The sequence below is a fragment of the Hyperoodon ampullatus genome, assembly GCF_949752795.1.
Source record: "Hyperoodon ampullatus genome assembly, chromosome: 18".
Lineage (NCBI taxonomy): Eukaryota > Metazoa > Chordata > Mammalia > Artiodactyla > Ziphiidae > Hyperoodon > Hyperoodon ampullatus.
The window spans coordinates 10,474,864-10,500,942 of record NC_136931.1 but is presented as its reverse complement, the minus strand read 5'-3'; the positions used below and the strand labels follow the sequence as shown (position 1 = coordinate 10,500,942).

At 46.9% G+C, this 26,079-nt stretch overlaps 1 protein-coding gene across 1 annotated transcript in view; it reads left to right on the top strand.

The window, feature by feature from the left end:
* Nucleotides 1–26,079, top strand: part of VAT1L (vesicle amine transport 1 like) — a gene marked incomplete at both ends in the record, with an annotated part of 151,262 nt that overhangs the window by 33,276 nt on the left and 91,907 nt on the right. Inside the window, one exon of the mRNA XM_079723869.1 lies at nt 298–513. Within this exon, the coding sequence (XP_079579995.1) occupies nt 298–513 (216 nt within the window). The remainder of the gene's footprint in view (nt 1–297; nt 514–26,079) is intronic.

Here is a 26,079-nt window from a genome sequence, read left to right as displayed (position 1 = left end):
GAGAAGCCCACGTACCACAATGAAGAGCTCGCATGCTGCAATGAAAGATCCTGCCTGCCGCAACTAAGACTCGACACAGCCAACAAATAAATAAATAATTAAAATTTAAAAATGGTTTCTCATTTAAAAAATGCCTTGAAAGGCACGTGAGGTGAGGGTGTGCATATCTGAGGGTTTTGGGTTTCTTTTTTTTCCGGGAAGGACTCTATAGTTCTCATCAGATTCTTAAGAATATTTGAGAAATCTCTCAGAAAAGATTAAGAAACCTCCACTAACTCTGTGCTTCCCTATTCCCAGATCGGGGACCGTGTCATGGCATTTGTCAATTACAATGCCTGGGCAGAGGTGGTCTGCACACCAGTGGAATTCGTCTACAAGGTCCCAGATGACATGAGCTTCTCCGAGGCTGCTGCATTCCCTGTGAACTTTGTCACAGCCTACATGATGCTCTTTGAAGTTGCCAACCTCCGAGAAGGGATGTCTGTTCTCGTACACTCTGCTGGCGGCGGCGTGGTAAGTGGGCTGCTTGTGAGTCCTCCTCCCCAAGGTCAGAATGGAGAAAGTGCAGTGACACCCAGTTGATGATGAGATTCCTGTATGAGCTGTGTCCATTTGTAGGGATGATCGCTATGGTTCTGGTGAAGCTCGCATGGATGGTGGAATTCGTACAGATGATTGCGTGTGGGGTAGGATGAGCCTCAGAGATGGTTTCCCTGGAGTCTGGAAAGGTCTCCAAGGTGGTGTGTTAGGACTCAGTGTGTCTCAGAGATGGATTCTGTAGAGAAGCACTCTCATTCTTGGTATCTCAGTGAGCTGTTATGTCAATCATTGTGAGACGCTTCATAAGTCATGTACTACTAACATTATCTGAAACACCAAAATGGCGGATGATTTACTTTTTCAATAAGTTGCCACGAATTCGTGATGCTTCCCATAGTAATGGCACCCTTATTCATTTGTGTTCTGATATATTTTCTTGAGTGGGAGAGAGGTAGATAGAGATTGTCCTAGCACAACAGGAATTACACTTTAACCTAAGTCTACCCATGAGAGTGGTTGCCTATGTGAATGTCATCTGTAAGGTGTGTTTTTGACAAGGGGGGAAATAATGGAAATTAAAATCGCTGCTCTGGAGCTAAGGGATGGCAGAGATTTCTCCCATGGCTTGGATGGGTCTCGGTACCAGTCACTCCATTGTATTGCACAGCTGTCCCGTGGCAAGCACTGTGTTCCCATCATGGTCTACTGGGGTTGGAGGAGAACTCTTTGAGAGGAGGAGACATTACTCATTAATTCAACAATTATGTATCGAATACATACTATGTCTTGGACTTTATGGGGATAGAGATTAAAAAGAGAAGGTCCAGATACACCATCCAGTATCTGGTGTGAGAGGTTCTTGGTGTTGGGGATTCTGTGGTTTGACGAACTCAGAGATGAACTCTTCGGTTAGGTGTATCTTGATGTTTTCACTGGAGGTTCTACTAACATTGATTTTTTTTTTTTATCTTGGCTTTCTACAACTACCAAAACCCTACATAGTGTAAAGCACATTTCTGGTTTTCCTTTCCAAGAAGACAAGCTCACACACAAAAATGTGAAGGCAAAGACGTGAAACTTTAGGAATGCTTTAAGAGGAGTCTCATCAATCACTTTAGCAAATTTGCCAATGTCTTTTGACCATGAGTAAAGATACAGTAAAAGTTAAAATATCCCTTGGAAAAGAAATGGATTTTGGTGCCACTGAATCTATTAACGGCAAGCAAGCCATTCAGAATGCTGGCATTTATGAGCTCGGTGTGCTCAGCATACAAAGCGTGAGAGACCTGTTTCCATATTATCAACATAAGCACCAGGCTTTACAATGGGGCTGGACTCAGTTCTGCTGAGAGTCCATGCTGAAACATTGGCACTGATGATGTTTCGTTTCATGTTTTGATTTTGTTTGTTTGTTTGTTTGAGTTTGTTCTTGAAACCAAGAGAAATGTATCAGGGACATGGGTCTCACAAAAGAGAAAAAAAGTCTTGGAAAATAACAGTTCTTATCATGCCTTGTTCTAAGCACACAGACAGTACAACAGCAAGAAATTAAATGTGAAACAGATGGAGGAACTGGGGGAAAGGGACAATGAGGGTAGGTAACTAAGGTGGTGCGTGTAATGCAGGCTTTGATGTGCTAAAGCTTTGGTGAAGGCGCTTGCTTCCTAACAGTGAGTTGTGCAAAGAGAAGAATGATCAGTCACGTGCACTAATGTTCATTTGATGGAAATAAACCAGTTATTAGGAAAACCATAAGTAGTACTGGGTTTTAAGACTGGGGGAATCTTTCTCTGTGGCTTCTCATAAGAAATGTATGCTGACAAGCAATGAACATACATCAACAAAACGGTTATAATCAATGCAATTTCTGTGATGCTTTTTCTTATGGTATGCTTGTAATGTAGTCTAATTGCACCGAAGTAATGCAACATTTAGCAAAAGCAAATACCCTAGGCCAAAAAGGATGTGGTCTGGCTTAATCCATGGACAGCTGAAGGGTGTGGTTGGACTGCCCAGCTCTCAGGTGGGTGGGTCTCCTTAAATAACGTTTTTCCAACCAAGATTTGCTAAGTGGCATGCAGCACGGAGTTCAAGGTTTCCGTGAGAGGAAAGTTTTTTGGCCAAGTGCATAACCACGTATGTGAATGCTCAAGTAAGCTGAGGTGGAGTTGACACTGTCTTACAAAACCCAACAAGTTCTAAAGGGAGCACAGACCATTTCACCACCCCACAGGGGAAAGACCAGGAGTCGCCCCCAGGCAGCACTAGACTCCTCCCAAGAAGACAACCAGCCACGGCTCTCATGATGGGGGGAGCTCCCTGGGGAGTACTTTTCATGCATTATCTGTGACACCCTGGAGAGGTGTGGAGCTGCTTCCCGTCACTGCTGGGTAAGTCTGGCGCAGTTGCTGTGGTAGGCAGGATGATTCCTTTCCCCCCCCACACACTCCCCAGACATCTATGTCCTAATCCCTTACATGGCAAAAGGAATTGTGTAGATGTGATTAAGGAAAGGACTTTGAGATGGAGAGACCATCCTGGATTATCCAGGTGGGTCCGATGTACCCACAAGGGTCCTAAAAGATGGAAGAGGGAGGGAGGAGAGTCAGAAAGAGACTCAGAGATGTTACCCTGCAGGCTTTAATGATGGAGGAAGAGACCATAAGCCAAGACATGTGGGCAGTCTCTATCTGCTGAAAGAGATAAGGAAAGGGATCCTCCCCTGGAGCTTCCAGAAGGAACACAGCCCTGCTAAAACCTTGATTTTAGCCGAGGGAAACCCATTTTGGGGAATTCCCTGGCGGTCCTGTGGTTAGGACTCTGCGATTCCACTGCAGGGGACCCGGGTTCTGTCCCTGGTCAGGGAACTAAGATTCCACAAGCCACGCAGCGTGGCCAGAAAACAAAAAGCCAAAAAACCATTTTGGACTTCTGATCTCCAGAGCTGTAATATAATACATCTGTATAGAATGTAATACAGATGACATTCTTACTTATCCTCTTACAGTATAAAACTCTAATAGAATGAATTGGTTTTGTTTGTTTGCTTTGAGCCAGGGACTCGGTGGTCATTTGCTGCAGCAGCGATAGAAAACGAATACAGCCACCTTCTCTGGGCTGCCCCCCTTCCCAGTGTGGAAAGCCCACAGAGGCCTGAAGAAAACACAAGTGACAAGTAATAGAACTAGGATTCACACCCTGATCTGGCTGATTCTAAAATCCATTCTCCTTCCACTTGACAACCCAATCATTCATTCCTTCATTTATTCGTTTGTTCAACATATATTTGTCCATCTCCTACCTTAGTGCCAACTACAGACATTTCAAAGAGCCAAAGACTATGGCCTGGGTACACGTTTCCTAATTTGATGATGGTGACAAAGAAAGTTCAACCTGATTAGGATAAAGTTTCCTAAACTGAGTTCCTATGAAGTGTGCAGTTGTAACGGCACCAAGACTTCTGTCTGCTTTTTCTCAAAGGCTGTGATGGGAAATTTGCAGATGGGAAGTGAGAAATGCCAGCCTAAACTGTAATTTGGAAGGAAACTTTAATATATTATAGGAAAATAGTTCGATCCAGAGCCAGTCACTTTCTCATTGGAATTGCCCAAGTGTCAACACTGCTCTGTCACATCTCTGAAGACATTGTTGATTTCCTCTGACAGTAGCACGGCCAGATGGTGTAAGACAATAACGCCACTAATGAAATCTTTAGAACCTGGTTGAAGATTCCTTACAATCTCATAAAGGAAAAGTAAGAAAATACATAAGCAAGTGGGGCTCTTGTCAGGAACTTCCATAGAGGGTTTTGCTGCCAATCCCATTAACAAGCTACCATGACCTTGAGCATCTTAATTGGGGGTGTGCTCCATTTCTGGAGAATAACCTTACTGTTACTGTGTGGATATTTGCATCCATGTCTGACATTTGATGCCTTCCAGGCTTTCAGAGCCCTTTGACCTTTTTCATCATCTCATCTGAACAGAGAGAACAGAGATGGGCCACAGATCTTGGAAAGGAAAGCAGAATTTAACTTTCAGACAGAGTTAAATGGCTACTACTCAATTATTAAATTCTATTCATTATGGATGGGGCATTTCCCAGTGTCATTCAAATCACATCCAAGGAGATACCACAGAGGGAGGGCCAGAATCTACAGGGGTGCATCGTGAGCCCCGCCCCCCCGACCCTATATAAGGGATCATGTGTTGGGGGTCCTTCCTGAATGGCTTAACCATACATCATTAACCATACACCATTCTAACAAGAAACTGGGAAAGCATGGGGTGAGCAGGAATCCTTAGTGTGGTGGAGGAATGGGACATATTGGAGAGTCATTCCATGTCAGCAGAAAAGACACGGCCATCTGCAAAATCACTATAGGAGAACAGTTTGTTGAAAACAAAACCATTGCTGATCATGAACGGCACCAAAATCTACCCAGCTACTCAAGTCAGCAACCCCCAAATCATGGTTAAGTCTTCTTCAAGTGCCTCATGTTTGAAATCGTGTGATTCATTCCTGCCACATCATAAATGCAGTAAACATTTGTGAATCAAAAGCTGTTGCAATGGGCTTCCCTGGTGGCGCAGTGGTTGAGAGTCCGCCTGCCGATGCAGGGGACACAGGTTTGTGCCCCGGTCCGGGAAGATCCCACGTGCCGCGGAGCGGCTGGGCCCATGAGCCATGGCCGCTGAGCCTGCACGTCCGGAGCCTGTGCTCCGCAGTGGGAGAGGCCACAGCAGTGAGAGGCCCGCGTACCGCAAAACAAACAAACAAAGAAAAAAAACTGTTGCAAGCCATTTTTTTATGTTCTGGAAAAGTTATTTGCTGAGCTAAGGAGGGCCCCATCATTGAGTTAATCTCAGAAAAAAACTCATTCCTAGGGATCTTGTAAATTTCAGTCTAGTAAGCAATCTTTGGCAGTCTAGCTCATGCCATCCCACATTCTGAATATTCTTTTGAGTTTTCTGTCTGCATCCAGTGTGCATTATTAATTGAACGTGGCCTCCTTTTCATGGCCCTGTGGCTGTCTCACCACCCCCCATCATCCCATGGTACAGCTATGCTCAGTCTGTACCCTTCAGCACTCCACCTAGAGGGTGCATGCATGAGATCTCAGAGCTGGAAGGAGACAAAGACGCCAAGTTTTGTTGCACACTAGCTGTTGAAAACGTTATTCATCTAGCCCTCATAACAACCCTCCCCGTGGGAGGGTGCGTGGCAGTGAAGAGTTCAGATCACGAGCTCTAGAGCCAGACTCCCTGGGCTTAATCCCAGCTCCATCTTCCCAACCCCTCTAACGCTCTACTTCCTCATTTGTAAAGTGGGGTGACATTAGGGCTAGCCTCAGGTGGCACTCGTGTACTTGGAGCAGTGCTTGCACAGGATAAACACCCGGCGAAAATGAGCTACCGTAATTTCCCAGATCCAGAATTTCAGCGTCGTTCCCAAGGCTGCGACGTCCATTAGGAGAAAAGCTCAAATGTGAACTTAAAATCCAGGGCCAGCAGCTCCCAATCCAGTGCTCTTGAGACGACCCCACAGCAGTGGCCTCGGAATCGTCTGCACCTCCCCTCCTGTCTTCTGCCTGCCCCACCCTGTGCCCTGGACAAGAGAGGCTTCACTATAGCAAGACCTCCTGGTCCCCAGGGGCCTGCGACGCTAGGAAACAGAACCTCTGGAAATTTAAAGAGGACAAAGTGCCTCTGTCACATCCTTCCTGAATAATCCAAGAGACGAGGATTAGCTGCCTCTCGGCCTCAGCAGGAAGGGCTGTGGCCTGGGGACTCCCTGGAGTGGTTAAGACCCTTACTCCATAACTGCACACCCCAGGTAACAGGACCTCACCCTCCTAAATGTCAAAGATGCTGCAGAGACGTGTCATGGACCAAGGCCCCACCTCCCTGCTTCCAGAAATCTCTGATGCTGGCAGCCAGTGCCTGACTCCTCCTCACAAGTCAGCAATATGCCTTAGGTTAAGAAAAAATATATCTAAAAACATTTCTTCCAAGCTAGGTTGGTCTATGTCCGCAAAAGCCTCATGTGATCTTTATTCTAGCTGCTTTTCACTCCATTACAGTAAGTCATGACTGAGCCAAAGAAACTATCTTTATTACAAATATTATAAAGGTTAAATTAGGCCTCTGAGACAGGATTCATTCGCTCAATATTTGTTGAACATATGTATCAGCTCATGAGGGAATAAAAGCTAAAATAGATGGAGTCCAGTAATTTCCATACACTGTCTGTGAGGTAGATACTATTACATCCCAATTTTAACAGAGGAAACTGAGACACAGAGAGGTTAAGTTACTTGCTTCAGATCACACAACCATGGAGAGGATGAACTGGCATGTGAACTTGGGTCTCTTTGAATACAGAGCCCACGTTTTTAAGGGCTGGGAGGCCATGCTCAGAGCAACTGTGCTTCTGCTTAGAATGGAGTGGAATGGATTCCATGCTCTGGGTTTTGTTGGTGAGCTTCCTTCCCTAGGAGCTGAGAACCACCTGGGGTTATTCAGGAGAGCTGAGCTATCTTCAGTAGAGGGGAGCATCTTCTGTTGACAAGACCATCCTTTCAAAGAATCAGGCAGATTTAGTGCTGAAGCTGCCCTTGATGTTAAGTATCCAGCTGGAAATAAGCCCTAGGTTGCCATGTCCATGAAGGCGGGGATGGTGTGATCTCTTCATCCCTGTATCCTGAGCACACAGCCCACTGCCCAGCACACTGGGGTTACCTAATAAATATTTGTAGAGGAAATGGAGGAAGAAAGGGGCCAAAAGGTGGCATTCAAGTTAATTATGAAGACAGTATAGAACTTAAGGACCCAGATTCCAAAGTCAGAGATGGTTTTCATCCTCGCTTCTCTATTTTCCAGGTCAGAGACCTTGAACAAGTACTTTAACTTCATTGGATCTTGTTTCTTCATCTGTTAAAAAGGGGTATAATACCTATCTCAGTTTTTGTATGGTGTCTTAAAAGATGATTATGGAGACTTCCCTGGTGGTGCAGTGGTTAAGAATCTGCCTGCCAATGCAGGGGACACGGGTTCAAGCTCTGGTCCGGGAAGGTCCCACATGCCATGGAGCAACTGAGCCCGTGTGCCATACAACTACTGAGCCTGTGCTCTAGAGCCCGCAAGCCACAACTACTGAGCCCACGTGCCACAGCTACTTAGTGTGCGTGCCTAGAGCCCATGCTCTGCAACAAGAGAAGCCACCGCAATGAGCCCGCGCATCGCAACGAAGAGCAGACCCTGCTCACCACAACTAGAGAAAGCCCGCGCACAGCAACGAAGACCCAACACAGCCAAAAATAAGTTAATTAATTAATTTAAAAAGAAAGAGGATTATGGAATGGGCTTTGCAAGCTAGCTGCATAGAGGAAACTCAAGTGTCAGCTGCTGTTATTACTATTACTATTATCATCATATTATTATCTATCTGGTTAGAAAATGTTACTCACTGCCACTCTGGCACTTATAGCTGGAAGCAAGAGAGCAGCAAATAGGACAGTCAGCTGGCGGCTGGTTGTTGGAACTTGGAGCAAGGGGCAGATAAAGCCGATCTCAGCATCCTTTGTTCATCTTCCCTGACAGGAGGCTGCACAATGGTCTCGTGAATTAGTGGGGTTGTCTCATAAGCCCCTTTTCAAACATCACTTCCCTAAAACACCTAAGACTTTAAGAAGATTTACCTCTATAGTTCCAGGCCTTGGACATGTGCCAAGAACTCCAAATACACAGACTAGACTTTGCTGAGTTTATATAACCCCAGGGACCCGCCCACTTCCCCAGCAACACACCCAAAAGGCCACAGTTGCTTTTCAGAATATTATTGCCCATATTAGGATGAGAAAAAATCAGTTCAGCTGGGAAAGAATGAGATGTGTAGCAAGAAGCAGCCTCGGCTGTCCTCATGGGTACCCACCAGGCTATCAGCCATGGTCCTGGGTACTCTACCCACCCTGGCTGGCCGCTGGTCCCTCTGATGGTGTCCATCCTGCAGCCCACAGCTCACTCCATGAGAAACGCAACAGAATCCCCCGCTCATCCCCTGTTCAAAATGTGCTCAGGCTCCTCAGCGGTATGACCTGATACACAGATGAACATTCAACCCCACCTTTCCTCACGCCACCTGGAGTCCTCCTCCCACCCCGCCCCCCCATTCTTCCCACCCCCCACCCCCACCGAACTTGGTCACTATTCCCCTCCCTGCCCACCCCCAGCCCCTGTCTCTGTCTCTCATCTCTCTCATCTCTCTTTGCTTGGCTCTCTTTCCATCGCTTTGTCTATCTTTCTGTCTGTTTCTCTGTCTGTATCTCTATCTCTTGCTCCTTTCTTTCTCTTCCTCTGTACCTTTCTCTCTTCTTCCCTCTCCTTTCTCTCCTTCCTCCCTTGCTTTTATCTTTGTTCTCTTTCCTTCCATCTTTCCTTCTTCCTTCCTTCCTTTCTCTTTTTCTCTCTCTCCCCCCTTCGCCCTCCCTCCCTTCCTTCCTTCCTCCTTCCTTTCTTCCTTCCCTCCCTCCCTCCCTCTCTCTCTTTCTCTCTTCATCTATGTAGTACAAGCCCTGAGGATAGCTGCGTTAGTCTCTGGGTATAAAAGAATGAGCAACATAGGCCTGATCCCACCATCCTGAAGCCTACAGTCTTGTGAATATAATACATATTTACCAGGGACGCATGAATCATCGATGACGGTGGTGACAGGTACTAAGCGGGGGGAGGAGATGGTGCCGTGACTGTAGCACAAGAGACCTAAGCACCTGGTCTAGGGAATCAGAGATGACTGTACCGAGGAACTAAACTTAGAACTGGTATTTAAGGAGGAGGAGTTGAGGAGGTAGAAAGAGTGAAGGGAGGAGGGAAGGAGGTTATGAGAACGGGCAGCAATGGGGATCCGGGTACATTCAAGAAACTGACCAGAGTGTGGCAAGAGAGGAGAAGAACAGAGAAAAAAGGGGACTGTGAGGGACTGGCAGATGAATAACCACACAGCAGCCATGTTGGCAATTTTATCCTTATCCTTATCCTAAAAGCCATGCGGAGTCATAAGAGGGTTCTGAGCAGAGATTTAACTCATGGTTGACATTTTTATAAGATCCTGTGTTGCTGAAGGGTGAACAGATTGGAGCAGGTCAGTGTGGAAGCTGGGTGATTGAGGGATGGCTGTGTTCCAGAGTGTCCTTCAACTTCTCTCATTAGAGCAATTACCGTCCTGGATGCCTGAATGTCAGATATTCAGGCATCCAGGACTCTATCCTTGGGTCTGACAGCATCACAGTGCAACCCTGGATAAGCCCTTTCCCATCTTGTGCCTTAGGTTTCTCTGTAAAATAAGGTAGACCAGATGTTTCTTCTGTAAAATGAGATAGAGTCAATATTTCTTCAGTAAAATGAGATAGACCCAGTGGTTTCTAAGGCCCTGTCCACCTTCCTTGGTGATCCTTGCTTTCTTGTGAGGCTGCCAGTCTTTATCTCCTGGATGAACACCTCCTTACCTATCACTCTCCTCACCAGCACCAACTCCCCCCACCATCCGCCCCCACCACGATCCCCTTCTTTAAATTTTTAGAGTCAAGAGAGACAGTTAACCATTGTTAAGCATTCAGTCTTTGGAACAGGCTTCCTGAGTTTGCATCCTGATTTCTCTGGCTTATTACTCAGCTGTGCTTTAGTTTCCTCATGTATAATATAGTTATTATACTTATCTCATAGTATTAGGAGGCTTGAATGAATCAATATGTGTAAAACGTTTAAACAGTGCCTGAACCTAGTAAGTACTCAAAAAATGTTACCTAATAAAACTAGTGGATGCTGTGACGTGCCATCTAGTACGCCCTTCGGGACTGAGGTACTCATGTCCCCGAGATGGCAGGAGCATTGGCTACTGATGACTCATGGCTGTAACCCTCCCCAGTAATAGTCCTCAACGGAAGGGAGTGGCCTTGCTCAAGGTTTCCGGCAGCCCCCATCTAATCACTGTTGAATGCACGGCTACAGAAGCCCAGTCCCCTTGCCTCAATAGAGATAGCTCTGAAGGGCTAGCCCATCTTTAGAGCTCCTTAGGGGACCGATTAGAGCATCTCCTGCAGCTGCACCACAGCTCTACCTCTGTCTGCCCAGTTCTGCTTCCCTCACTGGTCTGCAGATGCTGTTCCTGAGAGTCCTTCCCGATAAACATTCTGCGTGCAGGTCTCCACTCAGAGTCCTTTTCCAGAGAACCTGGCCTACGACAATTACTGTGATGACCATTATGATTACCGTCATCATATCTGTAGCCCGTGCAGACCTGCTCGCCTACCTGGTCCATTGGTCGAATTTCCAATGATGGCCATCATTTAGACCTTGCTTCCCAGCCCTATGCTTAGTTCTGGAAGCTTATCTTCTTTTTTCTGAGAATCATTCCTGTTGTCTAGAACTCTACTGAGTGCCCAGAAGCAGCTAATTAGTGTTAATGGGTTGAATCAGTGTGTGGACAAGGGAGCTGGTGAATACTTGCTTTTTCCTAAACCATTTGGGCTCCACTTGATATTAATAAACCCAGGATAGGGCTTCCCTGGTGGCGCAGTGGTTGAGAGTCCGCCTGCCGATGCAGGGGACACGGGTTCATGCCCCGGTCTGGGAAGATCCCACATGCCGCGGAGCGGCTGGGCCCGTGAGCCATGGCCATTGAGCCTGCGCGTCCGGAGCCTGTGCTCCGCAACGGGAGAGGCCACAACAGTGAGAGGCCCATGTAACGCAAAAAAAAAAAAAAAAAATAAACCCAGGTTATATGCCAGACAAAACATCAGAATAACTTCACAATATGGCCCTGAGCTGGGTAAACTGAGCCCTGGGCTTTAGTCTCCTATGGTGGGGTTTGCTTTCAGTATCAAGAAGAGAGAACTAAAGCTACTCTGGGCTCAACTTAAAGAAGAGGAGCTCAAATAAAAGATTAAAGGTGTATTTCTCTTTATTTAGACAAGCTACTAAACCCTCAGGACCTTGGTTTCTTCATCTTCATAATGAGGATGAAAGTGTTGATATGAATTGTCAGTGAGTTAATTCATATGGAACTGTGGTTTTCCTTGGGTCCCACCCCAGACCTACTATGGAATCAGAAACTCTGGGATGGAAGCCAACAATCTGTGTTTTAACAAGTCCACCAGGAGACTCCAATGCGTGGTCAAGTTTGAGAAGCAGTGAGGCAGAGATCTTCCAGCAGAGCCTGACACTCAGAAGTTCACTAGGAATTAGAAACCATTGTCATTTGTGTGGCAGAGCTTTGTAATGGGTGATGCACAGGAAATGTCATGCCGTAAAGGATGTATGAGTATTCATTTCTACCTTCTGTGTTAGTACACATTAGTTTAGGTTTATTAGGGCACAGAGGCTTAGATTCCTTGAAATCCGAGATTCAGCAGTTTACTGGATGATCTTAACCAAGGTGCTTCATCTAAGTCTCAATTTCCTTGTGTATAAAATTCACATCATAGCGAATGCTTTGTTAATGGTTTGAGTTAATGGTTAACTTTTAAATCCACATAGCTCACTCCAGGTTTGCGATTGCTCCAGGCTTGAGACTGCTCCTAAGCTTGCTGTGTAGGTAAAGAGATAATAGAATCCTTAACACAATGCCAGCTCCAAGTGACAGCGCAGTAAATGGTGCCTGTGATCCTGTGCAAATCATGCCCTACCTCAGAGAGAAGAAGTAATGGAATAATTATCCTGTACGCATTTTTGTGTTTGCTAAGAAAAGCAGACGTGCAACCCAGCTTATTGTATGAGGAGGAGGGAGTTCCTCATAAAATGGTACCCATCTGTGTCACACGGGAATGAATGGTTATTTTCAAAATCTCACAGCTGTGAACTCCTCCACTTTTGAGCTTTTCTCATGCCCAACCTATCAGGCTGCATGCCCAGCTGGTGGAAGGGCTGACTTCTTGATAGAGGAGGAAGTTTGTGGTCCGAGAATGTCAGGAACACACTTTAGTGTAAAAGGACAAGAAAAACAACCCATAAGGAGTACTTGGACACTAAGGATGCTATTTATCCTCCTCGGTTTCATTGCTTATTTTGTGTCCGTAAAATCTGTCTGGCATTCATATCCTGTTCCTCCACCTGGAGCAGGCATTCAGCTTTGTGTGCGTCAGAAAACATACAGACGGGAGGTTCTGACCAAATACACAGCCTAATTAGGAAGGAATATGTCTACTCAGGTGGTTAGGTGAGGTTAGCCCTCTGGCCTTGGCAGACGTGGTTTCAAATCCTGGCCCTGCTATTTGCTGATTGTATAACCTGGGGCACATTTCTTAACTTTTCCAAGTCTCATTCTTCTCATTTGTAAAATGAGAAAACTCATTTAATGTATACGAGTAGTCAACACAGCACATGACACCCACTCTGCTATTTTTAATTGTACTACCGGCAATGATGTTAGACCGTCCAGCATGGATTTAAGGAGACAGATATTCGAATTACATAGGCACTCTTGTTTTTGCACTTTTTTTCTGCCCTGTCCATCCTCAGGTTAAACTGGGTTTACGATAGCTTCAGTCTCAAACCTGGAGTGAGCTACATGGATTTAAAAGTTAACCATTAACTCAAAGCCCTCCTGCATGACAGTGACACATTTCCCCGAGCACTTCTAAATGCTCATATGTAGCTCTGACGTCAGTCGGCGGCACCCCTTTTATTCCCTCCTTGCTGATCCACTGCATGTGACAGATTGTCACCCCCACCAACGGTGGTGGTCTTGGGGGCAGTGGAGGGACACACGGCTGCCTCCTGTTCTCTCTGATAAATGTCTGGGCCATGGTCAGACTGTGTCAGGTGTACAGGGATGCCATTAATGTCAGAGAGCTGACAGAAAGTTCCATCGGGCCGTCAGCCTGTCTCCTGAACACCCTGCTTTTCAGAGCTGGAGCTTCATTGTTCTGACAAGGAGAGGACTTGCTTGGTGACTGGAAGAGCCTGGAGGCTGCTTCCTTGGGAGGTAACAGTCTTGGGCTCAGCCTAGGGTTGGGACGTAGTATCAAAATAAGAGTCCCAAGTAATTCAAGGACAAGTCTGGACTCCACTTTTTTGGAAAGCAGTAGTGGTACCCAAGACTGTCCATCGGGGGACGCTATCAAGGGCTTTCAAAATCAGGCTGGTCACTCTTTTCCAAGGGGAGACTTTGAAAACTCTTCCTGGGGCTGAATAAACCTGAGGATCTGTTGACACAGAGCAAGATATACAAGATGCCCATTCTGTGGAGACGAAGATGCGTAAGGCAGTTCTTGCCTCGGGAAGACTCCTCAGTCTCTGGAGGAGACAGATAAGCAACTGCATACGTGAACTAGAGTTTGGAGTCTGCACTAATAAAAGCAATGGAAGCATTTGGGAGAAAGAGGGGTTAATTCTTTATGGGGGAGGTATGGTATGTCAGCAGAATTCTCACGGACAAATAGGAGTTCTCCAGGTTGCCGGGAAACACGGCACAAGAGCCCAAGGGAGGCATGGAGTTGCAAGTCCCGGGCAGGTAATGACAGTGAGGAAGGAAGACAGGGCTCCATCATGCGGTCCCTGATCCGCCTGTGCGTGAGGTCGGCTTCACGAGCCTCTTCCCCTTGCCGTACTCTCGGCACAACTATTGGAATTTTATTCATAACTCTTTGAATAGATAAAACTGATGGATGAATGAGGTCTAAGATAATACCTAGTAGCAATTTTTTAAAAATTTAATTGTAAAATTCCAATTTTTCAAATTTTGTGAAATATATATATATATATATATATATATATATATATATATGGATTTAAGCATGGGAATGTATGTGTTGTTTAATTTTTTAAAAACATGGTGCCAAGTACCTTGCTCTCATTATCTTACGTGTGCTTACAACAACTCCATGTAGTATATACCATTATCATCAACTCATTTTGAGATTCAGGACATGGAGGCTTGTGGAAGTGAAGCTCAGAATCCAAAGCCACGTGGTTGGCAAAGATGGAGACGGAATTCACGCTCAGATGGGTCCTTCTCAAAGCCCGTGTTTTAAACCACGAAGGCAGGTCAGGAAACGAGGAAGGAGACGGCGGGATCCATCTGCTCAGGCTTTCTGCCTACTCAGCTATTTTTGGAACATTGAAGCGACCTTGCTACAAGCTGTCTTTTCCAACGGTGTAGGGGGTCACACTGGCCTCTGAGGAGCCCGGCGGGCAGTGGAAGGGCAGTAGTGAAGACTGTGGGGCGGTGGCGGGCACGGGAGGTGGAGGTGCTATGCACCAAGCCAGCTTAGACGGGTGGGTACGCCCCCCCCCAACTTCTCCGGAGCCGTAACAGAAGGTCAATCCCAGTAGGGTTGCCAGATTTAGCAAAATACGGATTTTATCTGGCAATCCTTCCTTCTCAGGGGCCCCCGAGCCCTCCCACAAAAAGTTCTAAACCTTTCAGGGAACTAATTACACTAGTGAGGCTGAACTCCTGGATTTGAGATGATTAAGAGATGCATCCAGGCAGGAATGCATTAAGGAGGGCAAATATTTTAAGCCCCAAGAGAAGTGACTGAAAGGAGCCCTGTTCTCTAGAGCCCATCCCCGTGATGAGAAGGTGACTACGTGCTCAGTGCCAAGACTGGGACTCCCCTTCCCAGGGCCAAGCAGAGGGCAACTTCACTGCCACTAACCCCCCGCCCCATGCTGCTCAGGGCTCTTCCCCAGCCCCGCAGCCCCAGGACAAGGGAGGAGACAGGAGAGGAGACTCCATCTGCCAGAAAGTACATGAGGCGGGTGGGGGACCCCATTCCTTCACCCAACAGACCTTTATTAAGCACGTACTATGCGCCAGGCAGCATGCTAGACGTCTAGAATACAGTGGCAAATAAGGGAGATAGGCACATAGCCAAAGGTCAAACAAATATATGCACGTATAGACATATTATATATATATACACACACAGACATACATATACATAGATATGCATATGCATACCTATTACACGATATATATGTGGAAAGGATCAAGATGCTATCATAGAGAATAAACAGGGAGGAAGACGCACTGCAGATTGAATCATCAAAGATGACCTCACCGAGTGGGTAACATTTAAGCAGAGACAAGGTGGTAATTATGTGAAAAGCAGGAAAGAAGTCCATTGCAGGCTTTAGGAAACAGCGAACACCCGAGGCAGGAAGTGCTGATGGTATTAACTCATTGGAAGAGGATTATTCTTGTCTAATCAGAGTTGCCTCGCTGAGATCGAACCTGTTACCCGCTAGGCTTTGCGGCAGACTGCCCAGCCATACCCACACCCTCCATCCCTGAGGTCAGTGCATGGTCCCAGTTCATGCCAGCAGATTCCTGCAGCTCTCTGCCTGAGGTCATTTTTTCTGGTTTGCAACTTCGCCCTTGCTTGGGTCAAGGTGCAAGTGTCTGGGAGTTAACGCCCCCCAGAAGCATCCTCAACAAGTGAGTGACAGGACTTGGGGGCATAAATACCTGAGCTTCCTCCCCCTAGGAGGGAGAATCATCAGGTGTGTCCTACGTGGTTTCTCAGAAGGTCCCCACTAGAGATGCGCTCCAGCTGTTCACTGCCCCGTTTTATAGGTCCGTAGGCTTTCCTTCCTCTCCTGACTTACCTACCATACTCCTTCATCTTACTTCCTGGGATCAATTTCCAAATAAACCATATGCACACAAATCTTTATCCGAGGGTGTACTTTGGGGGAAGCCCAAACCTTCTGAACAAGTTATTCATGACCAGCCAAAGATGAACTCAAGCATCCTTCCCCATCATTTCCTGCCCACCCACCTCTTCATCTCCAGCCATGCCCATCTGTCCATCTTCCCCTTGCAACCACGCACGTTTCAACCCCGCAGCCTTTGCTAGCTCCTCTTATTTCTCCTCCTGGAGAATTCCTATTCATCATTTAAATGTCACTTCCCTTTGGAAGCCTTGCTTGCCCTTTCACCTCTACACCCTCAACATTGTGAATATTTCCTAACCATTCAAAATAATGATGTTAAAGAATGTTTCACAATTGTATTACTGATAATGCCTTCACCAGACTGCATTCATCCATTCGTCCATCCATCCAGCCATCCAACCATCACCCACCTCTGTATGCCAGACACTAGCATGCTCCAATTGTCCTCGGGTCTTCCTGTCTACATCTTGAGGTCAGAGTGGGTCTTAGGCATCTCTCTGCTTCTAGCACGTAGCACAGGGTCCATGTGGAGTGGGTGCTGAACAACTGTTTGATCAAATTAAATTGATGAACTTCACCTGTTCCAGGCAGACAGCATCTGTGCAATGATAATGAGGTTCTTAATCACACAGAGAAGGATACATTTATTAAGTATGTGGAATTAACAAATGAGTATGTTGTCAAATTTGAACCACACGTAGACACCATTTCATTACTTAAGATAGCTTGTAAGCTATTAAGTCAGGAACCATGTTTGATTTCCCAATACCAAAATGTATTCTTCAAAGCAAAAACGACCATCGGCAGGCTCTACTTTATCAATCTGTGGACCACAAAGTCTGGAATTCCTGCTTTGCCTCCCAGATCTTCTCTTTAGAACTATACTAAGCTGTTTGACCTTATAATTTTATACTGGTAGGGTTGCCATATAAAATACAGGATGTAACCCTACCTACTGGCAATGTCTTCTAAAGAAATAATCAAGGAGAGAGTCAAACAGGCGGCCAGTCTGTATTCAAACATTGAGCATCTACAGTCTGTCTAACAATGTGCTAGACACAAAATACTCAGTAGCAGATAAAACAGATTTAGACCCTGCCGCCTGAAACTTACAGTCAAAGATCTACACTCAAAGATGTTCACTGAAATATGGCATATAATAGTACAGCATTATAATCTCCTCTAAGATAGGGATTGGGTAAAAGGAATTATAGTATATCACACAATAGAATATTCCCCAACCATTCGAAATAATGATGTTAAAGAATGTTTCACAACCCATGAACGTGTTCACAATGTAAGCTTAGAAAGAAAAAAAATAATCAGGGTACACAGTGGTATATTTGGTGTGATTCCAATTCTGTGGACAACCAAATATTGATCTATACGTGTCAGAAAACTACCGGAACAAAAGGAGCCCAAGTATGTAGTGTCTTTACCTCTGAGATATGGCATGATGGTTGACATGTTTATCATCTTCTGTATTTTCCCCATTTCATTCTTTACAAGGGACACGAACATGTGTTGCTTTATAGTAATATATTTTTTAAAGAGCTTAGGATCAGAGTAGACTCTTCCACTGCAAAACGTGCGACTGCATTCTCTCACCTGTCGAGAGAGCTTACTAATATGATCAGTTTGTGCTGTGCTTCAGGAAATAATAGCTTTGGTCTTTTCCAGAGCTTTTTGGGAATGAGGAAGCGGTTAGGAAACTCTGGGCCTGTGAGTGGTGTACCTGTATGAGCTCTTTCGTTGACTGCAGCCTATAAATATTTAGTGGCCAAAAGCAGTGGGTGCTGGGGAGGAGGCAGGGAGCCAACAGCCAAACTTCCCCTGCTCCTTCTGTCCCCCAGGCTTCTCACATGTAAACCTGCAGCCCTCGATGGTGCTGTCCTAATGCTGGACCAGTGACGCACCTGAGACCTTGGCTATGACTCACCCATGTGTACAGTTGACTTTTGCTACAACTGAGGATACATATCCTGCCTATCCATCAGAGTGTGGACATGAGAGAGCTCTGAAATTCATCACAGCACACGATACGACTTGCTGTGAGTGAAAGGAGAAGCTTAAATTGAACCTGTTGCCTAAGGAAGATCTCCTATTTACTGGGCCATGCAAGAAATTTCTCTTATGAATACATGTGAAAAGAGCCTGATCAGGCCACTTGAGTCAACTGGTGAAACCAAGGAAACAGTGGAATGACTGTCATTGCCCTTACGGAGACTATGAGATATTGCTGTGCTGTGGTTGTGAATAGCCATGTCATCCTCCCTACCTTTTTAGTGTTATCTGGATCTTTTTGATCCATTCAAGTATACTACTCAAAATTCTGTTTTATGAAAGTAGGCTGCAAACACAGAAATATCTAGAACCGCTAGTGCTCAACTGGAGGGAGGTGGTCCCACTTTGCCACACTGAAGAGGATTTTTACCCTACAGGCCATTGTCCACTGGACCATAGTTTCATCTGCCAAAAAGAAGGGTTAAACAGATTGAATATAGTTGGGCTGGAGAAAAGAAGACTCAGGATGCGGGAGCAATCTTGGAACTCTCAACAGAGTAGTAAGAAGGAGTATGAGACACACAAGCCTATTGTTTGGTGGTTCATACCTCCTAGGAGCAAAATCGACAGGGGGACCACCCAGAGCACAATACAAATAAACCCTTCAGAGCCATCATAGTTGCCCCCAAATAGAATGGGCTAACTTGGGAGGTAATGAACCTCTGTCTCCATTTCATTAGTTTTCATCCTGAAAGTATACAGGAGGGAGCTGGGTTAGGCTTCCTACGCCAGGTAGGAGGATGGAGCGAATGATTCAAGAAGATTTTTAGCTCTTAAAGTCTCCAAAGCTCCTCAGGTTGCTGCCTTCTTGTCCCACCATGTGTCGCTGCCTGGTCGGAGATGCTGCAGAAATAGGAGACCAAGTCCTTAACTACCATACTAGCTGGTGCCAGACAGGATGCCCAGCCCCTTACCGGGTCACAGCCTTCACTCCTCACACCCACCTTGAGGAGGACACCATTACCACACACGCATGAGAGATGAGGGTTCTGAGCACTCACGGGACTTGCCCAATTCCAGATGGCTAGTGAGTGTGGTCAGGGGTACCCCACAGGTGATCTGTGTCCAGAACCTGTCACTTAGGATTCCTAGAACCCAGCACAGCATGTGGCACGAAGTAAATGTGCACAAACCACACTGATTTCTGTGCATGGCATTGATTTATGTCCATGGCACACACATTTTCACTGAATAGAACAATAAAGAAACATGTAAAATTTATGGGACAGGAAAAGGATACCACGAAAGGAACAGGGTATTCCCTTACTGAGATGTGTCAAAGGTGGAAAAAATGCGAAGAGATGTTCATTCATTCATTCATTCATTCATTACCACATTTTATGAACACTTCCTGCATGCCTGTTGCTGTGCCGGGGGCTCCAGATAAAGAGGTGATTCAAGGCATAGTGTTGGAGCTGGTGGTGTCAGTGTCTAACCAAGGGAGATGGCTTGATAAACAATATTAAGAGTGAAATAACTGTACCCTTGTTGCCTTTACAAAGAAAGTCAGTGATCTTTGAAAGGCAGGACAAAGATTTGGGAAGTGAGCTGCTCTTTTTAAAGAGAGCAGGTCTGAGGATGGAGAGGTAGAAAAGGTCGAGCAGACAGGGCTCAACATCCCCGCGGGAATTCTTCTCTGGAGACGCCACACTTCTGCTCCCTAGAGGACTGAACATGAAGCATCCTGTGCCACCCTCCAGCTGTGATGGGCTCTGCACCACAGCCTGGGTCAGAACCTCAGCCGAGGGATGTGAAATCACAGAAAGAGTCCAGATGTCTGACCCCTGAGAGCTGGCAGGGGGAGCAGGGATTTGAGAGTCTGAGTATTGTGTAGCCAGGGCAGGGGCTTTCCTATGAAGCTCTCGATCATATCCGAAGGGTGCTGAAACCAAGGTCAGGCTCTTGGCTCTGTCAAGAGGCCTGATTAATGAGGCGCCTTCAACAAACAGGGACACTCAGAAAAAGGCACGAAGCCAGACCGCTGAGCTGTGAGAATCGTCATCCCAAGCAGGGAAACTTACTGCCTGCCAGGCACCGTTACCCGTTGGTTTCACAAATCCCCATGGTTATGGTGCAGACAATGCAGTAGATGGGCAAGGAAGTGAGCTTTTACTGCCTAAGCCTCTACTTTGTGCTTGACCCCATGCAGAGCTTTCTCTATGTCTGTTTAGCACATAGAGGTAGGTATTATCATCCCAACTTTAGAGATCAGGCTGTCAGTTGAGAATAATTGGGCTACGGCCCCCCAGGTGGTGAGTGGTAGATCAAGTCTCACAATCCAAGTCTGACGGACGCCTATACCTTTGCCCTCCTCTCCCAGCCACCCCATTTGTTCCTTTCCTTGACTTGATATTAGGGTGGGCACACAATAATAGGTGTGGGCACTCAATCGGCCGAGGGCACTTCTACTTTATGCGTGTTGAGTGAGCGAAGTTAATAATAGCATCCCACCCCCCGCTCTCAAAGCATATCCCAATTTAGATGATAAATTATACGCTCAGCCTACCTAACAAGTTTTTGGTTGAAAGAGATGCATTTATCAAAACCACAGCTCCAAAATGTGAGTACAAATTGTAATTTGGCTGGAAACGTGAATCCGGCATCCCACTGTGCAAAAGTAATCATCCAGGAAATGTATCCAGATTCACCGCGTGGAAGGCAGCCAGCCTGGAAGTGGCTCTGACCCACCACGATTTAGAGCCCTGTGAAGGGGACTTTGCCATCTGGTAACCTGGACTGGCTCCCTGGCCAGCATTCCAGCCACGTGGTTCCTGGAGTCCAGTTCTTAGGCAGTGTGGGAGGCTCTGGGCTCTGGCTTGTTCTGTGGCCACCCGTGGTCTCTGTTGGAAAATAGTCCCGATGAAAGACACAGACTATGATTCCCACGAGGGCTGGTTAGCAGAGTTACCATGTGCAGTTGGGCGGGCTGTACACTGCATAAAAGCACTCAACCCCTGGGGCAAAAGCGAGGGATGCTGTTTTGTATTCTTTTCTGAGATGGTCAGTCAGATGCGGCCACAGGAGGGGATGGAGGAAGGCTCAGGAAAACAAAGGGTATTATAGTCTCCAGCCCTAGGGGCAGGAGGCACACCATGTAGGGCCACCTGGGAAAGATACCAGGGTGCTCAGGAGGCAGAAGACAGGAGCTGGGGGTGGGTACTTAGGCTCTGACCTTTATTGGGGTTTCTATGGGAAAGGCAAGGCAGGGCAGGGTGGACAGACAGCTATTGGCTATTCTGAATAACTTCAGTGGTGGTCGGGCTATAGGGACCGTCTCTGCATGCCTGGTACCCGGCCCTGGGAGGGATAAGGCAGAGGGGTGTTGCCTCCAGGAGTGAATGGACCAGATGGAGGAGGAGGGAGGGCTCTGGATTAGTTAGTTTGTGCGTCGAAGATTGCCAGTTGCTCCCGGGGGAGCCCTTTGTTACTGAATTGGTGAGCCCAGGGAGGGGCTGTCTCTCCCCAGCCAGAAAGATTCTTAAGATGTCAAAACATCATATAATAGAGAGAAAACTTAAAATATTTACAATACACATGCCCACACTCTGGTTGCCAAGGCTCACAGCTGTGCCTGCCGGGAGGTAGGGGAGAGCGGAGTGGTGACCCTGAATTGAACCCTTCCACCTGGGCTCCCTGCCCCGCAGTTGACAATCATTAAGTCCCAGAGCACCTGGGGAAAAGCTGCTTGACCTGGAACCAGGAGGCGGAAGTTCCTAACACAGCATGCGCGTTCTTGAGGGTAAGAACTGCAGAAGGGCCCTAAAATTTACTGGGCTTCTGCTCTCTGCCTGGCACTGGACTGAGTACTCTAGTCTGTCTGCATGTGAGCTTCAACACTTTGGCGTCCTTAGCCCTTTCTCCATTTTATAAATGAGACCACTGAGACGCAGAGAGGTGAAATATCTTTCCAAAGTCACACAGTCCATCCGTGGGGTAGCGAGGTCTCCAATTCAGGTTTGCCCGACTCAAAAGATGCTCAGCATCACTGACCATCAGGGAAATTCAAATCAAAACCACAATGAGATAGGACCTCACACCTGTTGGATGGTTATTATCAAAAAGACAAAAGATAACGAGTGTTGGCAAGAAGGTGGAGAGGGGCTTCCCTGGTGGCGCAGTGGTTAAGAATCCGCCTGCCAGTGCAAACGACACAGGTTCGATCCCTGGTCTGGGAAGATCCCACATGCCGCGGAGCAGCTAAGCCCGTGTGCCACAGCTACTGAACCTGTGCTCGAGAGCCTGCAAGCCACAACTACTGAGCCCGTGTGCCACAACTACTGAAGCCCGCACACCTAGAGCCCGTGCTCCACAACAAGAGAAGCCGCCACGATGAGAAGCCCGTGCACTGCAATGAAGAGTAGCCCCCGCTCGCCGCAACTAGAGAAAGCCCACGCGTAGCAACGAAGACCCAACGCAGCCAAAAAGTAAATAAATAAATAAATAAACAAATAAATAAAGATTTAAAAAAAAGAAGGTGGAGAAAAGAGAGTCCTTGTACACTGTTGGTGGGAATGTAAATTGGTGTAGCCACTGTGGAAAACAGTATGGAGTTTCCTCAAAAAAATTAAAAATTTCACTACCATATGATCTAGCAGTCGCACTTCTGGGTATACATAAATGAATTGAAATCAAGATCTTGAGGAGATATCTGTACCCCTATGTTCACTGTAGCATTACTCACAATAGCCAAGACATCGAAACAACCTAAATGTCCACTGACAGGTGAATGGCTGAACAGAACGTGGTATAGGCGATGAAATATTCTGCCTTAAAAAAGAAGGAAATCCTGCCCTTTGCTACAACATGGATGAACTTGGAGGACAGTACCCTGAGTAAAATAAGCCAGACACAGAAGAACAGACACTGCCTGACCCCGCTTCTATCAGGAATCTAAAATAGTCAAACTCAATACAAGCAGGGAGTAGGATGGTGGTTACAAGGGGCTGGGGGCAGGGTGGGGAATGGGGGAGGTGCTAGTCAGAGGGTTAGAGTTTAGTTATACAGGATGATTGAGCCTTCCAGATCCACTGTACAGCACAGTGCCCAGAGCTAACAATACTTACAAACTTAGGAAGAGGGAAGATTTATGTCAAATTTCATCACCAAAAAGTAAAAAAAAAAAAAGGGAAGGAAGAAACTTTAGAGGTGATGGTTGAGTTTATGGTGATGTGTTCATGGGTGTATACTTAGCTTAAAACTCATCAAGATGTATTCATTGAGTATGTACAGCCTTTTTCTGTATCAGCCACACCTCGATTTTTATAAAAAGTCCATATTCTCCTCCCCCTGTATGTTGAGCTGTCCTGTGTGGGACCCCCCAGAGATGCTGTGCTCTGTTCATATGAACAGGCCCTTCCTAGTCATATGAGCAACTCCAGGTATGAGGGGCTGAAATGGTGGAAGGAGGATAACGACTCAGTTTCTCTACTCCTGTCTGTCCAAGGCTCTGTTGGGGCCAGGCTGCTTTGGTCTTCAGAAAGAGGGGTCCCCTACAGGCCATTTCCTAAGGCCCCACCTGAGCTTCTCTCCCGCCCCTGTCTTGGAGCTGCCTCTCCAACAAAAATGCGCCATCTTGTTTGACCCTCAAACATTCCATGAAGTGAAACCAGACTGTCTACCCTCTCGGCCAGAGCAGAAGGCTGAGCTGTCACCAGTCCATCACCCCAGGAGGCCCCAGTGCTCACGGGACCACGTCCTAGGAGAAACTCTGGGAATGCGAAAGTCACCTCCCTCCTACCCTCTGTCCCAAAGCTGCCTGTCGTGCTCGTGCAGATGACCTGTCCTTAGGAAACCCAGCTGTGCTGAGACCAAGTGTTTTAGGCACCAAGTGGGAAGCTGGGCTCACGATGGGCCGTGGGGCTCACTCTGACCAAATTCCTTCATGAATATGTCCCTCCGTCCCCCCAGGTGACCAGATTCTTGGAAGCAGGACTCTGCCAGTAGGTTGCATAGGTGGGAGGGGCAAAAGCAGGGCAGACGCCCACCCCAGCCCAGCTTGGGAGCGCCTGCAAACTGCCTTAGGAGAACCCAGTACCACCATCTAACTGTAATTAGTCTCTGGGGGCTCTTTGAGAAATATATTTCTATGCCCAAACCTGATTCATCCCAACATTCTTTCTATATTCTTCCCTTAGTTATTACCCACATCTGACCCTTCTCCCCGCTCCGTGTCTATAGTGGAAGGGAAAAACCAGAAAATATTCACTCTTGGTGAGCACATACATTTCCCGCCCCCTCCCCATCACTGATGTAAAGTTGTAACTGCCCAAGGAATGTGGGGCAGACCTTGTCCGCATCCAAGCAAGGGATAAAGCCAAGAAGCTGCTGGACCTTCCTTCCAAGCCTCCCCTTCTAGAAAGGGCACATGTGCCCAGTCCCAGCCCTCAGTCGCCCTCTGACACCGTGAGTCCTCTTTGACTACCTTGCTCTTTGCTCATCAAACTTCTGTCATTTCTGCTACTTCATCCATTCAACACATAGCTACTGAGACCTACATAGGGGGACCCACTGCTGTGGATAAAGGCAAATAAGATGTGGTCCTCCCCTTAAGGAGCTGACAGGCTAGTGGGAGACACAAAAGAAAGGGATTTTTTAAAAGGAGGAGAGAGACATGGAGAAGGAGGAAGAGGAGGGAAGAGGAGAGAGGAGAGAAGAAGAACCACAGCACGGCGTGAAAGATGGTTGAGAAAGGGTATGTGTGAGTTTTAGGGCAAAGCTGGAGATGTTAACTCCTCTGGGGATATCCAGGAAAGCTTCCTGGAAGAGGTGGATTTGGAAGCCTGCTTACTGAGCACCTGCTCTGAGTCTTCTCTGGTGAATCACATGGCATGTGTTACCTCCTTTGACCCACTTTTGACCTCTTTGACCTTGTGGAGTAGACGTTACCATCCTGGACTTAGAGAAGAAGAATCTGCCACTCAGCCAGCCTACGTGGCAGCCCCAGGACGTAAGTGGGCTGGGATCTGAGAGCTGTAGCTTTTGCTCTACAACCTCGGATGGGTCTCATTTCTATTTAATTGTTTTGGTGTCAGAACAGAGAACTTGGGCTTAGTGACAAGGAGACTCGGGTTTATATCCCATCAGTTCCCGCTGCTAGTTCTTAGCTTTTCTGAGCCTCGGTTTCCAATGACCAGCAGGATAACCTTGATCTTTCTGAGCCTTCATTTCTGAGCCTGTCTTCATGATGGGAGTATGACGTTGGCAGGATAAAATGAGATATATGTAAGGTGACTGGCACAGTGCCTGACAAAGAGCAACTGGCCAGTAAGAGACGGTTCCCCTTCCTTCTCTTGGTCTCCAGATCCTCTACTGTTCTGTAGCTTGGGGCAGTGGTTAAGATTGTGGACCCTAGAGCCAGGGGATGTTGTTTCAAATCTAGTTTCTGTTGTTGCTGTATGACTTTGGGCGGTTACAGAACTCCTCTGTGCCTCAGTTCATTCTTCTGGAAAACAAGGATGAAAGAGTGCCCTCCTCATGGAGGTCGGGATGCAGATCGAATGAGCTGGTGTTTGCAGAGCATGGAGAACCCTGCCCAGCACACAGGAAGTTCTGTGCAGATGACATTGGATAAATAAATCTATACTCTTCACCACCTAGCCCTACCGCTTCTCACCTGAGAGCCTCTGCAGTGAGCTTGGTGCAGCCTGAGCAGAGGAAAAGTTTAAATATTCACCTTGCAGACAACTGATGGGCAGAGCTGTGAGTGGCTGGGAAACCTGGGTGTTCAGCAGCCTCGCCGAGGCCCTGGGAGCAGGGAGGCTGAACGTCTCCAGGCATCCAGAGCTTCAGATCCTGTTATTAA